The sequence below is a fragment of the Esox lucius genome, chromosome 25, assembly GCF_011004845.1.
Source record: "Esox lucius isolate fEsoLuc1 chromosome 25, fEsoLuc1.pri, whole genome shotgun sequence".
Lineage (NCBI taxonomy): Eukaryota > Metazoa > Chordata > Actinopteri > Esociformes > Esocidae > Esox > Esox lucius.
Window position 1 is genome coordinate 7240611 of NC_047593.1, and position 25200 is coordinate 7265810.

The 25200-nt window shown below is 41.9% G+C and overlaps 1 protein-coding gene across 1 annotated transcript; it reads right to left on the minus strand.

Annotated features, from left to right (window-relative positions):
- Positions 1 to 366: 366 nt before the first annotated feature.
- On the minus strand, positions 367 to 11044 carry si:ch211-113e8.10 (E3 ubiquitin-protein ligase ZFP91). The gene is made up of 13 exons (XM_010903328.5): positions 10934 to 11044; positions 10310 to 10771; positions 9866 to 9900; positions 9636 to 9737; positions 9391 to 9433; positions 9155 to 9259; positions 6518 to 6607; positions 6021 to 6179; positions 5679 to 5729; positions 5472 to 5550; positions 5107 to 5221; positions 3719 to 3818; positions 367 to 3513 (listed from the first exon to the last, which is right to left on the minus strand). The coding sequence occupies exons 2-13, from the start codon at positions 10708 to 10710 to the stop codon at positions 2448 to 2450; spliced, it is 2346 nt and encodes a 781-aa protein (XP_010901630.1). The 5' UTR covers positions 10711 to 10771; positions 10934 to 11044; the 3' UTR covers positions 367 to 2447.
- Positions 11045 to 25200: the final 14156 nt, after the last annotated feature.

A 25200-nucleotide genomic window follows, 5' to 3' on the forward strand; every position in this document is an offset into this window, starting at 1 on the left:
AATCATTTAAGGCCCTTGACCACTTGGCTACCCTGCCACCTCAGTTTGAGGTTTAAATATATTCTTTCAGTGATGACTTGGGAACAGGTTATTTAAATTCTTATTCACAGCAATCACCTGGGAGGAGTTAGATATTACCATCTGACTCAGGGAACTACAGGGTATTTTACCTTGTCGGCTTGAGGTTTAGAACCAGCAAACCTTTGCATACTGGCCCAATGCTGCTTTACCCTGTCACACAAATGTAGAATAAATAAAAATGTCTGAGGTATACAGTGTCCTGATTGCTGGAGTACTGCGGATTACAATATCTGTGTTGATTACCGTGAAATATTGTATAACGCCCTATAAACCCATTCCAAGGATCACTGGGCCCAAATCTGTTTAATATGTTGTTGTTGATTCATAAAAACACACAACAAATGCAAAATGACATAAATGGTCTGCTAAATGAATAAAATGAATATATACTGTTAAACTGACCACCACTGATTTGAACATCATTATGGGTCCATTTGAGGACCACAAAGCCATTTTATAATATGAGTGGGCAAAGGTGTGGAAAGTATGTGAGAGGGAACATGGCAATTGCTGGACAATCAGATCACTCACTATAAATGGAGTGCACTTTTTGTACAAATTTAAAAGTACTTAATTTTATTTTATTGCTGTTCACTGCAACAATGGTATGAACAGAGGTGGCAAAAACCTGGTCTTCTTTTTCCCTTCTGAATGTCTTCCAGGCCCCACATGAGAATATGAGGTGAAGCACAAGCTGATATCCCTTATGGATGCTATGCAGGGAGATTGTGGTCTGGACCAGAGGGAGACAATGCAGAGAGACCCAGGGAAGATGAAGAGTGGCCCCTGGGCAAAAGTGATGAGGGACTCTTGGGGTGGGGTTACAAAAACATGAGTGTTTACAAAGGAAATTGATAATGGTTGGTTTTAGCATTAGCAAAATTAACAAACTATTACTGAGAAAATGGTAATGGTTGGTTTTAGCATTAGCAAAATTAGCAAACTATTATGCCAATGTTTTATATCCAATGTACGGTTCAATTTAACATTCATCCTTGGTGTGGACTGTCCCTTGGAAGGGAAACTAATTTTATTAAATAAAAATAATTAATATCAGCCTAATTTATACATAGGTCAGAGGAGACTGTTGGAAGTAAAATGGCTACTTATTAATCAAATATTGTAATTTACAATGATATTGTTATACCCACACAGATATCTCAGCTATCATTGCCCACTGCAACTAGGGTTTATAGGAATTAGTATTTTGCCATGAAACCTGGCTGAAGTAAAATATTACAGTCGACCCCATAGGCAGGGTAAGATATAAGTGGCAGCAGAGTTAAATGTAACCTTAGAATCAGAGGGGTAGTTGAAAATGAAACTTAAATCTGATATTTTCATGAAAAGTACAATATATTTCAGATACTGTTTTCATCAAAGGTATGACTATGAATTTTCTAAAGTATTATCTTAGTTGTACTGGAAAAATGTAACTATCATTAAGAATGTTTCAAAATGTAATGGAAATGAAACAATGGAATTTATGCCCACATTACAAATAAGAGACTGGTGAGAAAATACAACAATTATTTTAATCAACTATAAAAATCAAAAGACCTCTTATTACTGATGAAATTTCTATATGATTAGATCAGGGCTTCCAAAACTTGGTCCTGGGCCTCTGTGGGGTGCATATTGTGCCCTACTACTAAACAGCAGATTTTAACAATCAACTCATAATCAAGCCGTAATATATTTTGTTTGGTGATAGGGCAATAACCTAAGCCTGGGAGGCCTCAAGACTGCTCGTGGACTAGATGATGCATGAGGAACCTTCCACAAACCCATACATAAAAATTAAAAAAATGGGGGGGGGGGACAAGAATACAATACCTGGCATTTTACCTAAAATAAATACATGATTGTCAGTAAAACAACAAATGTATGAATTTATGCAAAGCCATCAGTTTATAGCTAGCTTATTTAGCACAGTTCGACATGAAAAATCAAGTACCGTAGTATTATGAATGATACTGCTATTATGAGAACAATGATGGCTTAACACACAAACACACACAAACACAGAAGGCCAGTTGATGGGATGGCTACATCACTTTATGTACAAAGGCAACAACTTACACACAACTGCCCTGATGCAGGTAGATCTAAAAAGCTACCAAAAGTTACTATGAATACATATTTCAGTGAACCTACGAGTTTTCAAATGGTGCCACAATACATAAGAGAAAGGACATACCTAGTCCTCTCCCTTTTATTATCAACTTTCCCAATTCCCCTAACCCTCGAAATCCAGATTGAATCAAGTTACTCCGACAACTGTTCCACTTCACTATCAGCGAAAGTGAAATTCTGTGAATTTGGTCTGAAGTTCCGGGGGCTAGTTCCCACCTGCCCGCACAGCTCTACATAAGAGCATGTTGCATGTGCACGTCTGTGGCGTCGGTCAACCCCTCCCCCTCCCGGTCGCCCCGCCCGTCCGCTTCCCAAGCCACCTCCCCCTCGCCCACGCTCTCGCACTGTTGAAGGGCGTTCGTCGGAGGAGACGAGGCCGCGAGCGCTGAGTCGTCCAGGGCGTAGCTTCCGCCGCAGCCCGCCGTGATCGGGTCCTGAAGCGGAACATCCTGAGTCTGTGGTCGCGCCTGGGTCGCCAGGGATGATGCGTCGTCGACGTCGGGAACGTGCGGGCTGCTCTGGAGTGCCTGGAGTTGCTGGGGCGAGGCCAGCAGGGGGATCTGCTGCATGTGGCCCTGAGATCCGCCCACCGCCTGGAAGGTCATGTGGAGGATCTGCGGCTGCTGGCTCTGCTGCTGCTGGAACGATTGCAGGGTCATCTGCTGGAGCTGGTGGGGCTGCTGGGACGCCACGACCGGGCCGGAATGGAGGGACAGCTGCTGCTGCTGCTGCGGGGACGCCGACGCCATCTGCTGCACGAACTGGAGGGGCATCTGGAGCTGCAGGGTGTGGTGGGTCTGCTGCTGGGCGTCCGAGGGCGACGGGGGGTCGATGGGGGACAGGGCGATGGTCAGGGGCACCTGCATGGTGTGGAGGCCCTGCTCCTGGCTCACTACCACCACCTGGTGGCTCACCTGCCCCATCTGGGTCACTCGTTGGCCCACTTGAGGAGTCACCGGTCCCAGCTGGGCCGCCGGCTGTCCCACTTGGGTCACCTGCGGCGCGGGCTCCAGGCGGACAAGCTCGCCCTGGTTCCCGGTGGAGCCGCCCCCGGGACCCGGGGCGTCGATCAGGGTGGCGGGGGTGGTGATGAGGGCCCCCGCGTTGGCTGCCAGGGCCTCGGCGATGAGCACCTCCGGGTGGCTCTTGGCCTTGTGGGCCACCACGCTGTCCTTCTTCTCAAACTTCTTGCCGCAGATGGAGCAGGAGAACTGGTAGGTGGCGTCGGCGTCATGCTTCTTCATGTGCCAGTTGAGGGAGGCCTTCTGGCGGCAGGTGAAGCCGCAGATCTCACACCTGCAGGAGGCGAGAGGGAGGAGAAAACACCAAGAGGGAGGAAGGGAGGGAATGCGACGGAGAAAAGACGGGAGTGAATTCATGGGTCTAGAACGACCCGCCGGTTCAGCCAAGTGAGACATTTAAAGGAGAAGTGTGAATAAACAAACCAACGAAATAACAACAGAGAGCACACGAACGAACGGAAAACGAATCGGAAACTCACTGAAGGGGTTTCTCTCCTGTGTGGATCATACGGTGCACGGCCAGGTTGTGGGAGCTCTTGAAGGCACGGGCGCAGAACTCACAGATGTAATCCCGCTGGTCTGGGAACGGTAGCAAACCAGAGTGGGTAATCAGTTGCTCAACAGATACGCTCTTCCACGCTCTGATTCAGTGTGGTGTGGGTGTGCGCACCCATTTACCGTGCGTTAGACAAGGAAGATCGGTGGACATGTAGGTCTTTGACCCTCTCTTCAGGGTCAAAGACCCTCAGAAGAAAATTATAGTTTAATCCATAGATGTTCAACCCTCTCCTGGGGACCCCCTAGCCATCTCACAGTTTAGTTTTTTGCCCTGAACAAGTTCACCTTATTCAACGGGTAAGGGCTTGTTAATTAGTTAATAAGTTGATTCAGGTATGTTAGCTCTGAGATACATCTGAGATGGAATGACTGGGGGGACCCTGGAAGATGGTTGAAGATCTATTCGAAGACCATAAAACACATCATGGAAAACCATTCTGATGCAGCATCAAAAAGTATGCTACACTCTTGCTGAAAAACAACTCTCCAAGTTTTTTAAACAAGATTTAAACTTTTTACCTGGGTGTTGTGTAATCGGTTGAAAGCTCAATAACTATCTGGGTCCATTTGGGTTAAGGGGTGAGAAATGAAGAGCTTACCTCTTTCAATATGAGCAGAAAGTAAATGGGCCGAACTACAGATTACATTGGATTAGACTAAAACCTCTGCTTTTCATATGTCGTTAAACAGTTCATTTATACGCCACGTGAACCGGCAGTATTAATTAAAGGTTTTGTTGTGAACCTACTGAATGATTTGGAATGGATCTTTAACACAAGCCGTTTTCTTTTGGTAATGCAGGCCAATGAACCCGAGTAAATGCAATGTTATTGAGCATCTCAATGTAATTACTGCGGAAGCAGCATCACGTTCTAGCCAACAGCATGCATTTTGTCAGGTTCAAAAGATCTGGAGGAGAAAGTAACAAATCCAATGAAATCCCTTTCTAGATCTGTAGGAAAGATGTGAGGAGCGTGCGACGGGTGTGTCGTCTTTTCACCAGGCAGTGTGGTATTCAGTGTGTGCGTGTCTTTGGGCCCCTCTTTCTGTTTCTTTGGGCCCCTCTTTCTGTATGTCGTTGTTCTGGTTTTCCTACCATTGCAGGACCAAATCTCACCAGAATTCCCAACATCACACGATAACATGAAACACGGTTCTGACTTTTCAAAATGCTTTTGTTGGCTTACGGGTTGTTTAGGTTCAGAGTTTGGGTAACGATAAAAAGTTTAGTTACCGAGATAAAACATTTTGAATGAAAAATCTAAATCAATAGTCCTGCACATTGTCACTGAAATATGGTGTGTGTTACCTGTGTGGTGCTTGGCATGGCGAAGTAGCTGTTTCTGCAGCCTGAAGAGTCTTCCACAGGATGGGTGAGGACAAACATACTTTTTCTTCAACAGGTGCTGGTATTTAATATGGTGCTGCGAATGACAGGAAAAAACACCAGGTCACAAAGTGAGATAAAGAGAACGGGCGGAAAAGAAGCGTTATTCCATACAACAGAAGTTGTGTGTCATTTCCATCTCAGCAGGCAACCCAGGATGTGAAATTTTAATTAAAATTTTTTGTTTTTTTTAAAGCGCATGCAAAAATGAAAATCACAAAGAAAATCTAAAATAGTTCTGGTGCTTAATTGTCACTACAGCGACCACTACGGTTGTGCTGGCAGACCTGCAGGTAGCGAGGGTGAGCCAGGACCGTGCCGCACCCCTCCATCTCACAGCGCACATACTGCACTGGGGGCTTCTTCCTGTGGGGGGGACACACCACAGAATCGTCCAATCACGTGGGTCGATAATCATATGTCAGCGAGGTCAGAGTTCAGTTTCACTAATGACGATAGAAAAATTTTTAAGAAAAAAAAAGAACGGACTGTACCTTCTCTTCGGGAGCCGGGGACTTTTATCGTCTTTCCTTCGCCTGCCTCTCCTGATGGAAATAGGGAACAAAAGAAGTTGGAGAACTATTTAAGGAAAGCAGGGAATAAAGAGAAGGAAAAATAATGCACGATTTCCATTCGGCGGACAGAAGGCTGCACTCGCTCCTTTGACGTCAGCGCTCGGCGCTGGGGCGGAATCTTCCTCAAACGGAGGTGGTGTCAGAAAATGAGGGAATGGTGCAGACTCTGGGAGAGGGGTGGGGAGTCAGGTGTGTGTGTGTGTCGTGGTGTCTGTCATGGTGTCGTGATGTGTGTGTGTCGTGGTGTGTGTGCGTGCTTACTTCCTGGGCGCGTCTCCCTCTCCGAACTCGTTCTCCAGCTTCACATCGGTGCCCTCTCCCCCCTCCACCTTGATCCCTGGATCCTTGTCTTTCGCCAGCCCTTTCTCCTTCTTCTCTTTCTGTCTCAGAGGGAGTTTGCGCCGTGGTTTGGGGACATCTCTGGGAGAAAGAGGATTCATTTTGACAGTTACCAGCTTTCCCTCCCATGGGTCTAGTAAATAACATTTCCTATTTACTAGAGCAAATATATTGAGTCAAAATGCTGCATTATATTGTCAAAGACAAAAGCAGGTTATGTAATAATCAATACTATCCCCCATTAATAAGCTCCATCCTCTATCTTTGCAAGTATTCTAATTCCAGCAAAATCTCCATGTTCAAGTAACCAGTCATGAAAAGTCCCCAACCACCAGGACTGGTCCACACTTCTCCTTCATTCCTGATGCATCGTCCACACACACAAACCAACACGAGGGAGTCCAATACGACAGACACACCTAATGGCCTCAACGTCGGGGTCGTAGCTCTGGTCGTTGAGGTCATCTCTGAAGGGAACTTCATCATCACTGCTGATCACCTCCTCCCCACTGTAACACAATCACAGTGCTCAAACTCATATCCCCACACACACACACACACACACACACACACACACACACACACACACACGCCACCTTGCTTTTGGCAGACAATTTATTAAAGGCCAATTAAATAAAACGGTCGCCTGCCAAATTGTCTGGGACCGCCCATCATTTAGACGATTTTGTGCTTTTGGACCATTTTCTTTGTGTCTTAGGGTCACCTTACGTGCATATGGCTGCCCCATTCTCAACAGGCGAGAGACGGATAAAAGCTGTCGATCTCAAAGGTACAGGCCTCTTTCATTTAAGTACAATTTAAATTAGAGGTTGGGAGGGAAGGTTAAAGAGCATCCTTTATAGTGACAAGCCTACAGGCACGGCATCCTTCATATGGATGTGTTTTTTAGAATGTAGTGGACAACGGTGACAGGAATGTTGGCGCACCCAAATACACAGTGCGCGGCACAGCACCTTAGAACGACTCGTTCTAGACTTGAAATGCTGAGCAGAGGCGCAGGGTGAGGGTTGGATCTCTATCGAGGTGGAAGGCCAGAGAGTGGGTAACCTCTGGCGTGTAAGGATTTCATGTCACGATTTCCCAGGTCAAGTGAGCAGCGTGCTAACAACCAGGGGCCGTATTCACAAAACATTTTCTGTTACCACTAGGACTCCTAGACATCACTTAAAGTTCCTAACTAAAGTTTCCTCTTAAAACCTATTCAGAAAGCTGCTAAGACCAACTTTTACTAAGGAACGGGGAGAAATCTTAAGCAAAGAGAAAGGGCGGAGTTGACACTGTTGCTATGGATAATGTTGTGTTCCGCTACGCCCACAGTGATTGGCTGATAGGGGAGGGGTCTCTGTCAGTGAATTCATCATAGCAATACTGTAGTGGGATGTGTCATGTTGAGATAAAGATATTAAAATGTAGGCTAAGTGTTACTGATTAAATATTATACTGACTAGTCAAGATTCGTTCAGTTAATTATCAGCCTCATGTCCGGCAGCTTGTAAACAAATGTATGTTCATCTTTTGATGTTGCGATAATTTGTGCAGTTATGTGTCCCATCTATAGCACCAACTACACTGAGTGGTCCAGCTATGACCATGAAGTGGGCTTTGTTTCTTTGCAGTTGGCGAACTTTATCAGGAAACCAAATGATTTGTCAGACGATATGGGGTCTGGAGAGGGCATTTACTGTATGATAGTAATATTCTACTGACAGATGACTGAGATATATGTAGTCCGTCTGTGCTGCATTTTCCCTTTGGCCAAGTAGCGTAGAGTTGTCACAACCTTGATCTTTGGTATTACTGGAGAGTTTGTTTGTTGGTGAAGTGAATGCATCAATGATAAAGGTCTACTATGATCATAATACTCTTTTGATTAAGGCGATACCTTGTTAAAAGCTCAGTATCATTAAATGTTTCTAAAACATCAACCTGATTATGAGGCGGATTCCCAGCAGCAGCCCGTTTAGGATTGTTTGTTTGTGAGTCCTCTTGAATACTCCTAACTATTCACAGATTTAGGACCTGATTTTAGCACTAAAACACTTAGTGAAATACTTAGGTGTATTGAAATATTTAGGAGTCCTAAAGATAGAACTGACACAGCCATTTTTCAAGTTAGGAGCAACTTTTAGCCTTAAGATCCATCCATCATCTTCCTCTTATCCAGGGCCGGGTCGCGGGGGCAGCAGTCTAAGCAGGGATGCCCAGACTTCCCGCCACCTCAGCTGACCCCTCTCAATGTGGAGCAGCAGCGGCTCTACTCTGAGCTCCTCCCGGGTGACCGAGCTTCTCACCCTATCTCTAAGGGATCGCCCAGCCACCATGCGGAGAAAGCACATTTTGGCCGCCTGTATCCGGGATCTTGTCCTTTCGGTCATGACCCAAAGCTCATGACCATAGGTGAGAGTAGGAACGTGAGAGTCCCTCACTCGTGAACAAGACCCCTAGATACTTAAACTCCTCCACTTGAGGCAAGAACTCTCCACCAACCTGAAGTGGGCAAGCCACCCTAAGATGTTTTGTGAATACGGCCCCAGAATGGCAATGACAGTGGTAGAGAAGACATCGCAATATCAACTGTCCCAAGTCTACTGGGTATTGCTGTGATGAAACGGGGCCTAAATCCCAAATTGGATTTAACAAGATTTTGGAGGGAAAAAATTGGTAAAAGTAAAAAAAACAGAACACTTTAAAAGAAAAAAAAGGCCTCAATTTGCTATTATTATTCTTTATTTTATTCAACCAACCAGGCAAGGTAAAAGCCTGATGCCTAAATGCTGGAAAGAAAATAATGCCCACAAAGAGCAAATGACAGGTGTCTTCTATGAAAAGCATCATCTGTCTTATAGAGACCAAAGTAGGGGACAAGTTTATCACAGAGGCAGAACACATTAGTTGGGACGAGAACATCATACTACTGCTTTTTCATTACAACCTCAGAGGCAAATTTCGATTCTGTCTTATTCATTTTGAGCACCCTCACACACAAAAAAATGACCTCACAGTGTCTCATCCACACAATATCTCACCCACGTTACCTCTGTGACTGCGGTTGGACGTTGAAGACTTTCGGGTCGTCTTGGAAAGTGGGCTCATCGTCCCCTCCCAACAGAACGTCGTCCTCGCTCTCCTCTTTCTTCTCGCTGCGCAGAGAGAGAAGTTGCTGTTACCAGGGCAGAGCGGAAAGAAAGACCCAAGTATGTCTCACGCATACGGGCATGCGAGCATGTAGCCATCCAGACATCAGATGTGCGTGCCTGCGGTATGTACTCACATCCCAGCGGCCTGCTTCTCAACTGCCTTGGCCTCCACCTCAACTGAAAAAATAAGAGGTCACCGTCACACTACAGCAAGTACAATGACAGGCGGTTTCAATTTGCCGTCATGAAATTGACTCGATGCCCACAGAACATTGGAATGGAAACCGAAACCGCAACAGCCACACAACATGTAAAACAAGAACAATTGGGCCTAAATGAGCTAAAGCCGAGACACAGTTAACCGGTTTGGGGTGCTTACCAGTCGAGTTTTCGGCGCCTGGCTCGCTTTTGCAAACGGGTGTTGCAGACCCCCTGGCACTGCGGGCAAAGGTGACCTTGGCACGGCGTGAGCGAGGAGGGGCTGGCGGGGGCAAAGTGAGTGCCATCATACACACGCTGAACTAGAATACAACAACAGGCCTAAGAGTTTGTTAGTGTAGTTACAGGTCTGTGTTTATTTTGTCACACAGTGTGTCATTGGTCACCTACCTTGAACATCAGCTGACTTCTTTGGGTCCCCTTTGCTGCCGAGGAGAGAAATATACAGTCTGTTGTTAAAATAGTGATGACGTTTCAGCTGGGATTATCTTAATTTATGCACAATGTCCCATGATCCTTAAACATGAGATGTCAGTGAACACATCATTTGGACATGACAAACCGTGCACACCGCTAATGAGAGGACAGGTAAAGACTAGAAAGTTTAGTGTAGTTTTACCCCTCCCTCTTTCAACAGTTACAGGAAGGAGTACTTTTTAGAGCATAAAATGAGCTGCACTGCATGCAACTTATTACATATGGGCATTGCATTAAAATGTTTACAAGGAAGATTGACAGTTTTACAGGCATTTCAAATAGATGTTCCACGCATCGCTGAGGACTAAGCTATATTGCAATATATAAGTGAAGGAAGGCACGTAAATACGAACGTACTCATGACCACTGTCATCTTCGGCCTCTCCTGTACTTTCTATTGAAGCTGCGGAGGCAGCATTTTTCCTGGGTCTGGGACAGGCAGCCTTCCTTCGGCGGTTTACGGCGGTGTCCGGGCTAGATTCTTCAGCATCGTCACTTTTCTCGCTCTGCAGCCAAGCTGGTACCGTTCGTGTAGACCGGTCACGTAACACCCTTCCAGAACTTGGTGTGGTTGGTGTTGCTCCATTCGTATCTGGTGAGGGAGAAACCCCTTTCTTTTGCCGGCCTACTCCCCGGCCTCTTGTAGTCCTACGCGGGGTGACCACTTCACTAGAGGGCGGGGATTGCACCGTGGCCTTGTCATCCTCGGTCTCTTCCCCTTTATTGTTATCGCCGGATTGGGCGATTTGCGGCTCCATCGCCGCGTGTTCCCGTTTCCTACCCTTTTCTCCTGCACCGTATTTATAAATTTTTCGGATACTGAAAGAAAACAATGTTTACATTTGATATAAAATAGATAAAAACGTTTTGTTTGATAGAGGCCGTAATCCGACTGTGTAACATATTTCACAGAATGTGGGCCTTGTCCGCAAATTATAAACATTAATTTATTGATCAATAATTGAAAACTTTAAGGCTTACTAGATATAATAAGAAACCAATATCCATTTTTAAAGAACCAGACACTATTTTTGCGTTCTTAAAGCTATAGTAAACCTAATTATTCGCACGGCCTGTCGCGTTACCGCTTTGTTGCGTCTCCTTTAAGCCAAAGAATAAAACCAAGGTTAAATTCATAAGCAACATGTGTTCATCAGTTGCACACGTTTGCACCATTATCGTCACCCAAACATACCCTACATTTACAGGCCACGTTACCCGTTTGTTCCATCCCGAGTGTTTACAGATCAGTGAAGATGCGCAGGAGCAGTGCATTTTCGGCGCGCGAGGACAGTCCTTCTGGGTACAGTCTTTGCTAGTCATGGGAAATGTAGGCCGAGTGCAAAGATCTTGCATTGATTTAGTTTCAAATATATAAAATAAAGTACAGTTAATTTTATATTACATTTTATAATTTTCTATCGTTTTTGCATAAAATAAGTGTAATTACAAATATTCTAAAATGTCACGTATTGCAATTTGTAAGGTTTCTGCCAGTAGATGGCAATGTCGTGTTGACGCTGTGACTATTGTACAATCAAAGGATAGCAGAACGATGCTACGCTCAGGAGCCACTCACTCCTCTTTTGTAGAACATTATTTAAAAAAATAGTAACCTGTAAGATTAATTATACAATGTGTATTCATCTTTAATACATTTCCATCAATTATCTGTTAAAAAAGTCTCATTTAATTGTGAAAAAATAAAAAAGAGCCCTTTTTGTACAAATTAATATCATATATTAGATCACTCTTCCCAACTGATCATGTTTACACACAAACTTTCAGAGGCATGTTGGAGACACTAGTTTCATGGGGCCACACCTCCAATATCTTCTGGCCTCCTTGGAGGTCTAGAAACTTACCTATTTAAAAAAAAGCAGCTGACTCTAAGCAGGAAGATTTTTATTGGATGTTAGTTTGCAAAAAACCTCCATTCACAGGCTTGTAGAAGGTGGGTTTAGCATGGGATCACAATTTTTTCGAACTGGATAGAACACATTTCCTAAAAGGTTTTAGTTCCTACCTAGATTGCAACATATCAGAAAATAAACAAAAATGAATTCTGTTTTGGAAGAACTGTGCTCCACTCCATATGTTTAAAAAAAAAATGGATGTTTTGGCATGTCTTCCTAAAGACTATTGTTTGTTAGGCTAAAAACTTTTGGTACATCTGAGGGTTGTGATTGCCGCGCAACCACTTTGTTCTGAGTTTAGAATAAGGCTTTATCCCCCTCACAGAGCTGCTAATTCTTTTTACTTCATCCACACTTTTATATTTTAGCAGAAGATTGTGGCAGGAACCACATACTGCTTAGAAAACCCAACATTCAGCGTTTCTGATCCTATTATATCTTCTAAGGCGTGTGTGTAGTCTGGTTGCAGTAACAACGATGTACCTAGGAAAAGGTTATGTTTGTATCTCAAAGACTGATATGGTTCACCACAAATGTGACATACTTCCACAGATTTCAATGTGGTTATATTTGGCAATTTTGCTGCCATCTTCATTTAGCTAGCTACTGTTGCACTGAAGGCATTATTCTTGTGAGCACCTGTATAAGCCCCTCCCAAGCAATTAATTTGATTGGGTTAATGTGTTTTGAGGTTTAGCCCAAGTAATTAATTTGATTGGGTTAACGTGTCTTGAGACAAAAAAAAATTGTTTCCCTCCCCTTTGTAACCAAAATATGTATATATAATTTCACAAACATATTTTAGATTTTTTTCTGGTTTGTGCAGAAATCATTAAGAATAATATAAAACCAGTCTGCACACCACCATGGTGAATTGGTTTAGTCCTGACTCTTGGCTGACAGTGGTGGGGGACGGGTAATGTATTGATGCTCGAGTGCCAAATGAACACAAATGGATAAGAAAAGGTCTAAGTCATCAGTTTAGGAAAAAGAGGAAAGGAGAATGCGCAAAACATAACGGTCATCTCTTTATGTGTATAATATTATGCATGTAATGAAATGGACTAGTATAATATTAATGTTTGTTAGCCTTTGTTGTTTACTACGCTATTACACATAGGTTGACTACACTCACCTAAAGGATTATTAGGAATACCTGTTAAATTTCTCATTAATGCAATTATCTAATCAACCAATCACATGGCAGTTGCTTCAGTGCATTTAGGGGTGTGGTCCTGGTCAAGACAATCTCCTGAACTCCAAACTGAATGTCAGAATGGGAAAGAAAGGAGATTTTGAGCGTGGCATGGTTGTTGGTGCCAGATGGGCTGGTCTGAGTATTTCAAAATCTGTTCAGTTACTGGGATTTTCATGCACAACCATTTCTAGGGTTTACAAACAATGGTGTGAAAAGGGAAAAACATCCAGTATGCGGCAGTCCTGTGGGCGAAAATGCCTTGTTGATGCTAGAGGTCAGAGGAGAATGGGCCGACTGATTCAAGCTGATTGAAGAGCAACTTTGACTGAAATAACCAGTCGTTACAACCAAGGTATGCAGCAAAGCATTTGTGAAGCCACAACACGCACAACCTTGAGGCGGATGGGCTACAACAGCAGAAGACCCCACCGGGTACCACTCATCTCCACTACAAATAGGAAAAAGAGGCTACAATTTGCACAAGCTCACCAAAATTGGACAGTTGAAGACTGGAAGAATGTTGCCTGGTCTGATGAGTCTCGATTTCTGTTGAGACATTCAGATGGTAGAGTCAGAATTTGGCGTAAACAGAATGAGAACATGGATCCATCATGCCTTGTTACCACTATGCAGGCTGGTGGTGGTGGTGTAATGTGTGGGGGATGTTTTCTTGGCACACTTTAGGCCCCTTAGTGCCAATTGGGCATCGTTTAAATGCAACGGCCTACCTGAGCATTGTTTCTGACCATGTCCATCCCTTTATGACCACCATGTACCCATCCTCTGATGGCTACTTCCAGCAGGATAATGCACCATGTCACAAAGCTCGAATCATTTCAAATTGGTTTGTTGAACATGACAATGAGTTCACTGTACTGAAATGGCCCCCTCAGTCACCAGATCTCAACCCAATAGAGCATCTTTGGGATGTGGTGGAACAGGAGCTTCGTGCCCTGGATGTGCATCCCTCAAATCTCCATCAACTGCAAGATGCTATCCTATCAATATGGGCCAACATTTCTAAAGAATGCTTTCAGCACCTTGTTGAATCAATGCCACATAGACTTAAGGCAGTTCTGAAGGTGAAAGGGGGTCAAACACAGTATTAGTATGGTGTTCCTAATAATCCTTTAGGTGAGTGTATATTGTTTTCTGTCCAACTAGCTTACATAACATTGGATTACATTTCACACAATTTCATCATGATAATGTGTGTAGCCTGCAAAAAGATTACAACCTAACTAGCACGTTATTGATTTGGTTAACTTTCATGGAGGTGACATCAAAAGTTTCCTTTTCAACTTTTTTGGAAAGGAAAGAAAAAAGAGCAGTGGTCTCTTAATTTTTTCCAGAGCTGTGTTTAGGGTGTCAGACTCTAGTGTATTTAGTGTATAGTGTATTTCAATGTGAATTCAGGGGCACTTCTGAAAGATGTCTATGCACCCTTTGACACTGGCCAGGATGAAGAGCCCCCTAGGCTTTGTGCAATGTCGTTTATTTTGTGTTTTTTTTATTAGCAATAGGGTAAAAATCTGATTATTTTAATTATTAATTTATTATTATTATTCATTTCTACTTCTTTATGATATTTCTGAGACTTAATTTTGTATATATTTGTATATTTATATGGGGGGGGGGGGGGTGCTGAACTGGGGTGCCAAACAAGCTCAAACCACTACTGCTGAAAACCAGAAAGTATCATGGATAGTTGTTTACAACCTTCAATCCCTAAGAATACCACTAGGTGACAGTGTTAATCATCATATCGTCAGGACAGCAGTTTTATCAGTCAAACAATTTAGCTAATGTTGTGGGTGTAGTGATATATTGTGTCTCAGCTGACCTTGCCACCCTCCGAAGAACCCCGTGGTTCCAGGGACAAAATACCAGCAACAGTGTGTGAAAACCTTGTGAAGACTTACAGAAAACATTTGACCTCTGTCGTTTCTAACAAAGTATTGAGATGAACTTTTGTTATTGACCAAATACGTATTTTCCACCATAATTTACCAATAAATTCATTAAAATCCTACAATGTAATTTTCTGTATTTATTTTTCTCATTTTGTCTCCCATAGTTGAAGTGTACCTATGATGAAAATTACAGGCCTTTCTCATCTTTTTAAGTGGGAGAACTTGCACAATTTTTTTTGCCCCACTGTATATACACACAAAAATATCTAATTTGGCTGTACTACAATTCATTATATTGTGTACGTGACTACTACATTTGGATTGCTGCTACATTTGGGATGAATGTTCTGCCTCTAAGCATGAGTCATACAGGTAATCTTGTAGTCAATATGTGCTTATCTCACCAAATTCTCCTGCTAGAACATGTATCTGAAGGGTGAAGACGAAGGAACATTCAAAGCAAATCCGGAACACATTGTTTTCAGGGGTAGGATATAAGAACTGAAGGCATTAGATATCCACCGATATCCACAGATATTACTAACAAATGGAGATAACTGAATGTTTGTCTAGAACAGGCCGTTCTCAAAAACGGAGTTTACGGCCGAGCTGGAAGACACTATGCAGACTGCAGCAATAGCCTAGGTACTACACAAAGGGATATTGTGGGATATTGGCAAAAAGAAAAAACAACAGATCTCGGTTAGAGTTTGTCAAAATGCATCTTAAACCAACCAATCTGTGACCAAGTGGAAGAAGATTCTGTGGTCTGAAAATGTTTTCTCTGTGTTATGGCCTGGATTGCTTGTGAAGATAGAGGGCAACATTTTTGCAGCAAAGTACATTGAAACCATCTGAAATCTACAAGAGACATGGGACTTGCAGGTAAAACCTGCCTAACAACCTACATATTTCACCCCACACCCCAACTCTGTCTTCTTACGTCAGAGCCAAGCTGTTGCTACAGTGATACTTTAGAAATGTAGGGGGGAGTTTGCGTTCCAAAGAGTACTTCCTCTTAAGCATTAGGCTCTGTCAGCTCTTTAGGTAGTACTCCAATTATTCTAGTAATGTTTGGTGCACTTCACTATAAAAAGGATTTCCTTCCTTCATAGGTGTAGTGGTATGCTATGGATCATGCTTTGAAGCAAACTGTACCTGGCCATTCTGTTCTTGAGAATTTCCAGTGGTTTGCGTATTTATTATGCTGATTTTATGCTGGTTTATTCTTCTGTTCTCTGCTCTTTGACACATTTATGCCTACATGCTGGAGAGAGGTTTTGGTCTGTTCTACAGCTGAAAAGCGTTCATGTCCTCATAATATATAGCATTCTTCATCATCCTACAGTACTCTTCTATGGTCTACCATGTTGTATTGCCAAACAATGTACCAAAAGTTGATTTTGATATCTAATGCTTACAGTGGGGCAAAAAAGTATTTAGTCAACCACCAATTGTGCAAGTTCTCCCACTTTAAAAGATGAGAGGCCTGTAATTTTCATCACGAAATGGACTAGTATAATATTAATGTTTGTTAGCCTTTATTGTTTACTACGCTATTACACATAGGTTGACTACACTCACCTAAAGGATTATTAGGAACACCTGTTAAATTTCTCATTAATGCAATTATCTAATCAACCAATTACATGGCAGTTGTTTCAATGCATTTAGGGGTGTGGTCCTGGTCAAGACAATCTCCTGAACTCCAAACTGAATGTCAGAATGGGAAAGAAAGGTGATTTAAGCAATTTTGAGCGTGGCATGGTTGTTGGTGCCAGATGGGCCGGTCTGAGTATTTCAAAATCTGTTCAGTTACTGGGATTTTCATGCACAACCATTTCTAGGGTTTACAAACAATGGTGTGAAAAGGGAAAAACATCCAGTATGCGGCAGTCCTGTGGGCGAAAATGCCTTGTTGATGCTAGAGGTCAGAGGAGAATGGGCCGACTGATTCAAGCTGATAGAAGAGCAACTTTGACTGAAATAACCAGTTGTTACAACCAAGGTATGCAGCAAAGCATTTGTGAAGCCACAACACGCACAACCTTGAGGCGGATGGGCTACAACAGCAGAAGACCCCACCGGGTACCACTCGTCTCCACTACAAATAGGAAAAAGAGGCTACAATTTGCACAAGCTCACCAAAATTGGACAGTTGAAGACTGGAAGAATTTTGCCTGGTCTGATGAGTCTCGATTTCTGTTGAGACATTCAGATGGTAGAGTCAGAATTTGGCGTAAACAGAATGAGAACATGGATCCATCATGCCTTGTTACCACTGTGCAAGCTGGTGGTGGTGGTGTAATAGTGTGGGGGATGTTTTCTTGGCACACTTTAGGCCCCTCGTTTTAATGCCACAGCCTACCTGAGCATTGTTTCTGACCATGTCCATCCCTTTATGACCACCATGTACCCATCCTCTGATTGCTACTTCCAGCAGGATAATGCACCATGTCACAAAGCTCGAATCATTTCAAATTGGTTTGTTGAACATGACAATGAGTTCACTGTACTGAAATGGCCCCCTCAGTCACCAGATCTCAACCCAATAGAGCATCTTTGGGATGTGGTGGAACAGGAGCTTCGTGCCCTGGATGTGCATCCCTCAAATCTCCATCAACTGCAAGATGCTATCCTATCAATATGGGCCAACATTTCTAAAGAATGCTTTCAGCACCTTGTTGAATCAATGCCACGTAGACTTAAGGCAGTTCTGAAGGTGAAAGGGGGTCAAACACAGTATTAGTATGGTGTTCCTAATAATCCTTTAGGTGAGTGTATATTGTTTTCTGTCCAACTAGCTTACATAACATTGGATTACATTTCACACAATTTCATCATGATAATGTGTGTAGCCTGCAAAAAGATTACAACCTAACTAGCACATTATTGATTTGGTTAACTTTCATGGAGGTGACATCAAAAGTTTCCTTTTCAACTTTTTTGGAAAGGAAAGAAAAAAGAACAGTGGTCTCTTAATTTTTTCCAGAGCTGTGTTTAGGGTGTCAGACTCTAGTGTATTTAGTGTATAGTGTATTTCAATGTGAATTCAGGGGCACTTCTGAAAGATGTCTATGCACCCTTTGACACTGGCCAGGATGAAGAGCCCCCTAGGCTCTGTGCAATGTCGTTTATTTTGTGTTTTTTTATTAGCAATAGGGTAAAAATCTGATTATTTTAATTATTAATTTATTATTATTATTCATTTCTACTTCTTTATGATATTTCTGAGACTTAATTTTGTATATATTTGTATATTTATATGGGGGGGGGGGGGGGGTGCTGAACTGGGGTGCCAAACAAGCTCAAACCACTACTGCTGAAAACCAGAAAGTATCATGGATAGTTGTTTACAACCTTCAATCCCTAAGAATACCACTAGGTGACAGTGTTAATCATCATTTCGTCAGGACAGCAGTTTTATTGGTCAAACAATTTAGCGAATGTTGTGGGTGTAGTGATATATTGTGTCTCAGCTGACCTTGCCACCCTCCGAAGAACCCTGTGGTTCCAGGCAATGATGCATTCTGAGAGTATGCCATGTCGTCAGCATAATTAGGTTGGAGTTGGACCCTGTCATGGGTGAACAGGGAGTTCTGGAAAAGGCTGAGCATACATACTTCCTGGATTACCAACCCTCACCACCTGGGTTCAGCGCATCAGGAGGGCAGAGGATCCCGCTGTGCAGGCCTGGATCCCGCCCAAGGTGTCCCAGCATCTAGAGGTATATTTTCAGACACTTAATTCGATTAAGCCATTTCCTCAAAGAGCAGATGGTCGTATTCGAACCCAGGCTGCAGCTGTTTGCACCAAAGGCATCCCATATCACCGGACACTCATCATGAAAACTTTTAGTAAAATTCTAAGAACAAGCTCTAAATGTTACTACCATGATTTTTATGGAAAGTTCACCACAAAGTGCACATTACCATTAAATAGAACCATTAGTAAACCAGTAGGAATCCTCAGCCTTAGGTACTGGAGTTCCCCAAGAAGAAGGTTGTTTCTTAATGTTCCCTGAACTATGTGAGAACATTCTCAATTTCAACCCAGTCAGAGAACTTCCGCTGAACGTTATCAAATAGTACATTAATTGTGAATTTGTTAAGTTAAATTGTGTAAGGCATATTTTCTGTTAAGTCTTAGAATCTGTTAAAGGTGTTAAGTCTTAAAATCAAAGTATTTTTATTTATTTTTGTTAACCTAATAAGTATGCTTTGAACTCATGCTTTAGCAGAAGATTGCTACTGGATGTATAATTTTAAATATAATTATAATAACATAACAGGATCAAAATCTTTATGTACAAAAAATGGAATTACTAATGAATTGTACAGCAGTGTTGACCACAATTTTTATCATGACAATTTTGGTAGCAGGCTGGGAGAAATACCTGTATGATACACTTTAACAATGAACACACTTGTTGCTTTTCTATTGTTGCAGAATAACTTTGCCTTTTGGAGCATGGCTAAATCAAATACTGAAGTTCTGTTTTGTGTTAGATACCTATATTTGACCAATAATAGCTTACTTGGTAATTCATTCACCATTTATGCATATTTATCTATTCATAGGATAATTAAAACATTTAGATATATATACACTGATCAGCCATAAAATCGCCCATGACCCTGTCATTTGTTCACCACTTTTCCTTCCTTTGACCACTTTTAATAGGTACTGACCACTGCAGACCAGGAACACCTCACAAGGGCTGCAGTTTTGGAGATGCTCTGACTCAGTCGTTTAGCCATCACTATTTGGCCCTTGTCAAAATTTGCTCAGATCCAAATGTTTGACCATTTGTCAACTTTTAGGACAGAATTTTCACTTGCTGCCTAATATATCCCCATATATTACCCACTGACAGTTGCCATGATTACAAGATTATCAGTGTTATTCACTTCACCTGTCAGTGTGAAGAAGTTGAAAAGGAAGGTTTTGAGTGAGGAACAGAAGGGTTAAAATTAAGAGACCACTGCAAATTGAACGATTCTGTTCCTCACTCAAAACTTTCCTTTACAACATTTTTGGAAAGGAAAGAAAAAGGTGCAGTGGTCTCTTCATTTTTTCCGTAGCTATATATATATATATATATATACACAGTGGTGCAAAAAAGTATTTAGTCAGCCACCAATTGTGCAAGTTCTCCCACTTAAAAAGATGAGAAATGTCTGTAATTTTCATCATAGGTACACTTCAACTATGAGAGACAAAATTAGAAAAAAATATATAGAAAATCACATTGTAGGATTTTTAATGAATTTATTGGTAAATTCTTCGGTAAAATAAGTATTTGGTCACCTACAAACAAGCAAGATTTCTGGCTCTCACAGACCTGTAACTTCTTTAAGAGGCTAATCTGTCCTCCACTCGTTACCTGTATTAATGGCACCTGTTTGAACTTATCAGTATAAAAGACACCTGTCCACAACCTCAAACAGTCACACTCCAAACTCCACTATGGCCAAGACCAAAGAGCTGTCAAAGGACACCAGAAACAAAATTGTAGACCTGCACCAGGCTGGGATTACTGAATCTGCAATAGGTAAGCAGCTTTGTGTGAAGAAATCAACTGTGGGAGCAATTATAAGAAAATGGAATAAATACAAGACCACTGATAATCTCCCTCGATCCGGGGCTCCACGCAAGATCTCACCCCGTAGGGTCAAAATGATCACAAGAACAGTGAGCAAAAATCCCAGAACCACACGGGGGGACCTAGTGAATGACCAGCAGAGAGCTGGGAACAAAGTAACAAAGGCTACCATCAGTAACACACTACGCCGCCAGGGACTCAAATCCTGCAGTGCCAGACGTGTCCCCCTGCTTAAGTCAGTACATAACCAGGCCATCTGAAGTTTGCTGGAGAGCATTTGGATGGTCCAGAAGAGGATTGAGAGAATGTCATATGGTCAGATGACACCAAAATAGATCTTTTTGGTAAAAACTCAACTTGTCGTGTTTTGAGGAGAAAGAATGCTGAGTTACATCCAAAGAACACCATACCTACTGTGAAGCATATGGGTGGAAACATCAGGCTTTGGGGCTGTTTTTCTGCAAAGGGACAAGGACGACTGATCCGTGTAAAGGAAAGAATGAATGGGGCCATGTATCGTGAGATTTTGAATGAAAACCTCCTTCCATCAGCAAGGGCATTGAAGATGAAACGTGGCTGGGTCTTTCAGCATGACAATGATCCCAAACACACCGCCCGGACAACGAAGGAGTGGCTTCCTAAGAAGCATTTCAAGGTCCTGAAGTGGCCTAGCCAGTCACCAGATCTCAACCCCATGGAAAATCTTTGGAGGGAGTTGAAAGTCTGTTTTGCCCAGCAACAGCCCCAAAACATCACTGCTCTAGAGGAGATCTGCATGGAGGAATGGGCCAAAATACCAGCAACAGTGTGTGAAAACCTTGTGAAGACTTACAGAAAACATTTGACCTCTGTCGTTTCCAACAAAGGGTATATAACAAAGTATTGAGATGAACTTTTGTTATTGACCAAATACGTATTTTCCACCATAATTTACCAATAAATTCATTAAAATCCTACAATGTGATTTTCTGTATTTATTTTTCTCATTTTGTCTCCCATAGTTGAAGTGTACCTATGATGAAATTTACAGGCCTTTCTCATCTTTTTAAGTGGGAGAACTTGCACAATTGGTGGCTGACTAAATACTTTTTTTGCCCCACTGTATATACCCACAAAAATATCTAATTTGGATGTACTACAATTCATTATATTGTGTACGTGACTACTACATTTGGATTGCTGCTACATTTGGGATGAATGTTCTGCCTCTAAGCATGAGTCATACAGGTAATCTTATAGTCAACATGTGCTTATCCCACCAAATTCTCCTGCTAGAACATGTATCTGAAGGGTGACACTTAAAAGCATTTACCTCCTTTGGACTTTTCCACATTTTATTGTTGAAGTCAAAATTGATTTAATTAACACCAAAAAAGTCTGTAATGTTTAAGTCGAAAAGAAAAACTAAACTTAATTTATTACAATTATAAAACAGAAAATAATGGATTGGGTAAGTATTTACCCCATTGTTAGCATGCACCTTTGGGCAATCAAAGTGTTTCACGTGATTTCTAGTTAAATACATCTGACTCTGGAAGGTACCAGAAAGGGTTTGTACAGTTCCTAACAAAAACTACTTAGTGAAGACGAAGGAACATTCAAAGCAAATCCGGAACACATTGTTTTCAGGGGTAGGATATAAGAACTGAAGGCATTAGATATCCACCAATATCCACAGATATTACTGACAAATGGAGATAACTGAATGTTTGTCTAGAACAGGCCGTTCTCAAAAACGGAGCTTACGGCTGAGCTGGAAGACACTGTGCAGACTGCAGCAATAGCCTAGGTACTACACAAAGGGATATTGTGGGATATTGGCAAAAAGAAAAAACAACAGATCTTGGTTAGAGTTTGTCAGAATGCATCTTAAACCAACCAATCTGTGACCAAGTGGAAGAAGATTCTGTGGTCTGAAAATGTTTTGGCCTCCACTCTAAGCTCTATGTTTTGCTCATGCCTAACACCATACGTCATCCTGAGAATACCATCATCATGCTACAGGATTCTTCTCTGTGTTATGGCCTGGATTGCTTGTGAAGATAGAGGGCAACATTTTTGCAGCAAAGTACATTGAAACCATCTGAAATCTACAAGAGACATGGGACTTGCAGGTAAAACCTGCCTAACAACCTACATATTTCACCCCACACCCCAACTCTGTCTTCTTACGTCAGAGCCAAGCTGTTGCTACAGTGATACTTTAGAAATGTAGGGGGGGAGTTTGCGTTCCAAAGAGTACTTCCTCTTAAGCATTAGGCTCTGTCAGCTCTTTAGGTAGTACTCCAATTATTCTAGTAATGTTTGGTGCACTTCACTATAAAAAGGATTTCCTTCCTTCATAGGTGTAGTGGTATGCTATGGATCATGCTTTGAAGCAAACTGTACCTGGCCATTCTGTTCTTGAGAATTTCCAGTGGTTTGCGTATTTATTATGCTGATTTTATGCTGGTTTATTCTTCTGTTCTCTGCTCTTTGACACATTTATGCCTACATGCTGGAGAGAGGTTTTGGTCTGTTCTACAGCTGAAAAGCGTTCATGTCCCCATAATATATAGCATTCTTCATCATCCTACAGTACTCTTCTATGGTCTACCATGTTGTATTGCCAAACAATGTACCAACAGTTGATTTTGATATCTAATGCTTACAGTGGGGCAAAAAAGTATTTATTCAACCACCAATTGTGCAGGTTCTTCCACTTAAAAAGATGAGAGGCCTGTAATTTTCATCATAGGTACACTTCAACTATGAGAGACAAAATGAGAAACAAAATCCAGAAAATCACATTGTAGGATTTTTTATGAATTTATTGGTAAATTATGGTGGAAAATAAGTATTTCTTCAATAACAGAACTTTACCTCAATACTTTGCTATATACACTTTGTTGGAAATGAGAGAGATCAAATGTTTTCTGTAAAGGTTTTCACACACTGTTGCTGGTATTTTGTCCCATTCCTCTATGCCGATCTCCTCTAGAGCAATGATGTTTTGGGGCTGTCGCTGGGCAAAACAGACTTTCAACTCCCTCCAAAGATTTTCCATAGGGTTGAGATCTGGTGACTGGCTAGGCCACTCCAGGACCTTGAAATGCTTCTTAGGAAGTCACTACTTCGTTGCCCGGGCGGTGTGTTTGGGATCATTGTCATGCTGAAAGACCCAGCCACGTTTCATCTTCAATGCCCTTGCTGATGGAAGGAGGTTTTAACTCAAAGTCTCACGATACATGGCCCCAGTCTTCCTGGTCCCTTTGCAGAAAAACAGTGGTCTTGTATGTATTCAATTTTCTTATAATTGCTCCCACAGTTGATTTCTTCACACAAAGCTGCTTACCTATTGCAGATTCAGTCATCCCAGCCTGGTGCAGGTCTACAATTTTGTTTCTGGTGTACTTTGACAGCTCTTTGGTCTTGGCCATAGTGGAGTTTGGAGTGTAACTGTTTGAGGTTGTGGACAGGTATCTTTTATACTGATAACAAGTTCAAACAGGTGCCATTAATACAGGTAACGAGTGGAGGACAGATTAGCCTCTTAAAGAAGAGGTTACAGGTCTGTAAGAGCCAGAAATCTTGCTTGTTTGTAGGTGACCAAATACTTATTTTACCGAGGAATTTAAAAATAAATTCATTAGAAATCCTACAATGTGATTTTCTGGAATTTCTCATTTGAATTTCTCAAAATAAATTTCTAATTTTGTCTCTCATAGTTGAAGTGTACCTATGAGGAAAATGACAGGCCTCTCTCATCTTTTTAAGTGGGAGAACTTGCACAATTGGTGGCTGACTAAATACTTTTTTGGCCCACTGTATGTCTCTGATCAATTCATTTTCACACAGGTCCCCTTGATTTATCAGGTTAGCTTTACTGGCATTTGGAACATTGTACTTCTCAAGTTGAGAGAGTACAAAGGACTCCATATGCAAATGCAACACACAGAATCACTTCTAAACACTTTGTTAGATCTCTTGTGAATGAAATAATTATGTAACGACATACAGCTGCACAGCCAATTGTCTAAATACTTTAGGTCCACTAAAATTGGGGGATTATGTGCAATCTTGTTTCCAAAAATTCTGGGATGCTGCTTTAATGCAAATAAAACAGAATGCAATTATGTGCGAAAAAAGTATCCCTGTATTTGATTGAAAATAATACAAAGACAACATATCAAATGCTGATACTGAGAAAAAAAAACATGCCCATTTTGAATTTGTGACAAGCACCACATTTCAAAAAAGTTGGGACATGGGTATGTTCACTCCTGTGTTGCATCATGTCCTCTTTTAACAATTCTCTGCAAACGTTTGGGAAGTGAGGAGACCATTTGCTGTAGTTTTGAAAGTGAATTGTATTCCCATTCTTACTTGATAAAGGATTTCAGTTGTTCAACAGTTCAGGGTTTCCTTTGTTGTATTTTTTGTTTCATAATCCACCAAATGTTTTCAATGGGTGACAGGTCTGTACTGCAAGGTGGCCAATTTAGCACCCAGATTATTTTACTACGGAGCCATGCTGTTGTAGTACGTGCAGAATGTGGTTTGGCATTGTCTTGCTGAAATAAGCAAGGCTTTCCCTGAAAAAGACATTGTCTGGATAACAGCATATCTTGCTCCAA

What these genes read in the sequence shown, in the direction of transcription:
- si:ch211-113e8.10 (XM_010903328.5), bottom strand. Translation starts at nt 10,710, where the DNA reads ATGGAGCCGCAAATCGCCCAATCCGGCGATAACAATAAAGGGGAAGAG. An exon ending in GTCCAACCGCAGTCACAGAG is followed by an intron (nt 6,608 to 9,154) that starts GTAACGTGGGTG and finishes ATTGTGTTACAG; the next exon opens with TGGGGAGGAGGTGATCAGCA. An exon ending in GAGGGAGACGCGCCCAGGAA is followed by an intron (nt 5,730 to 6,020) that starts GTAAGCACGCAC and finishes TATTTCCATCAG; the next exon opens with GAGAGGCAGGCGAAGGAAAG.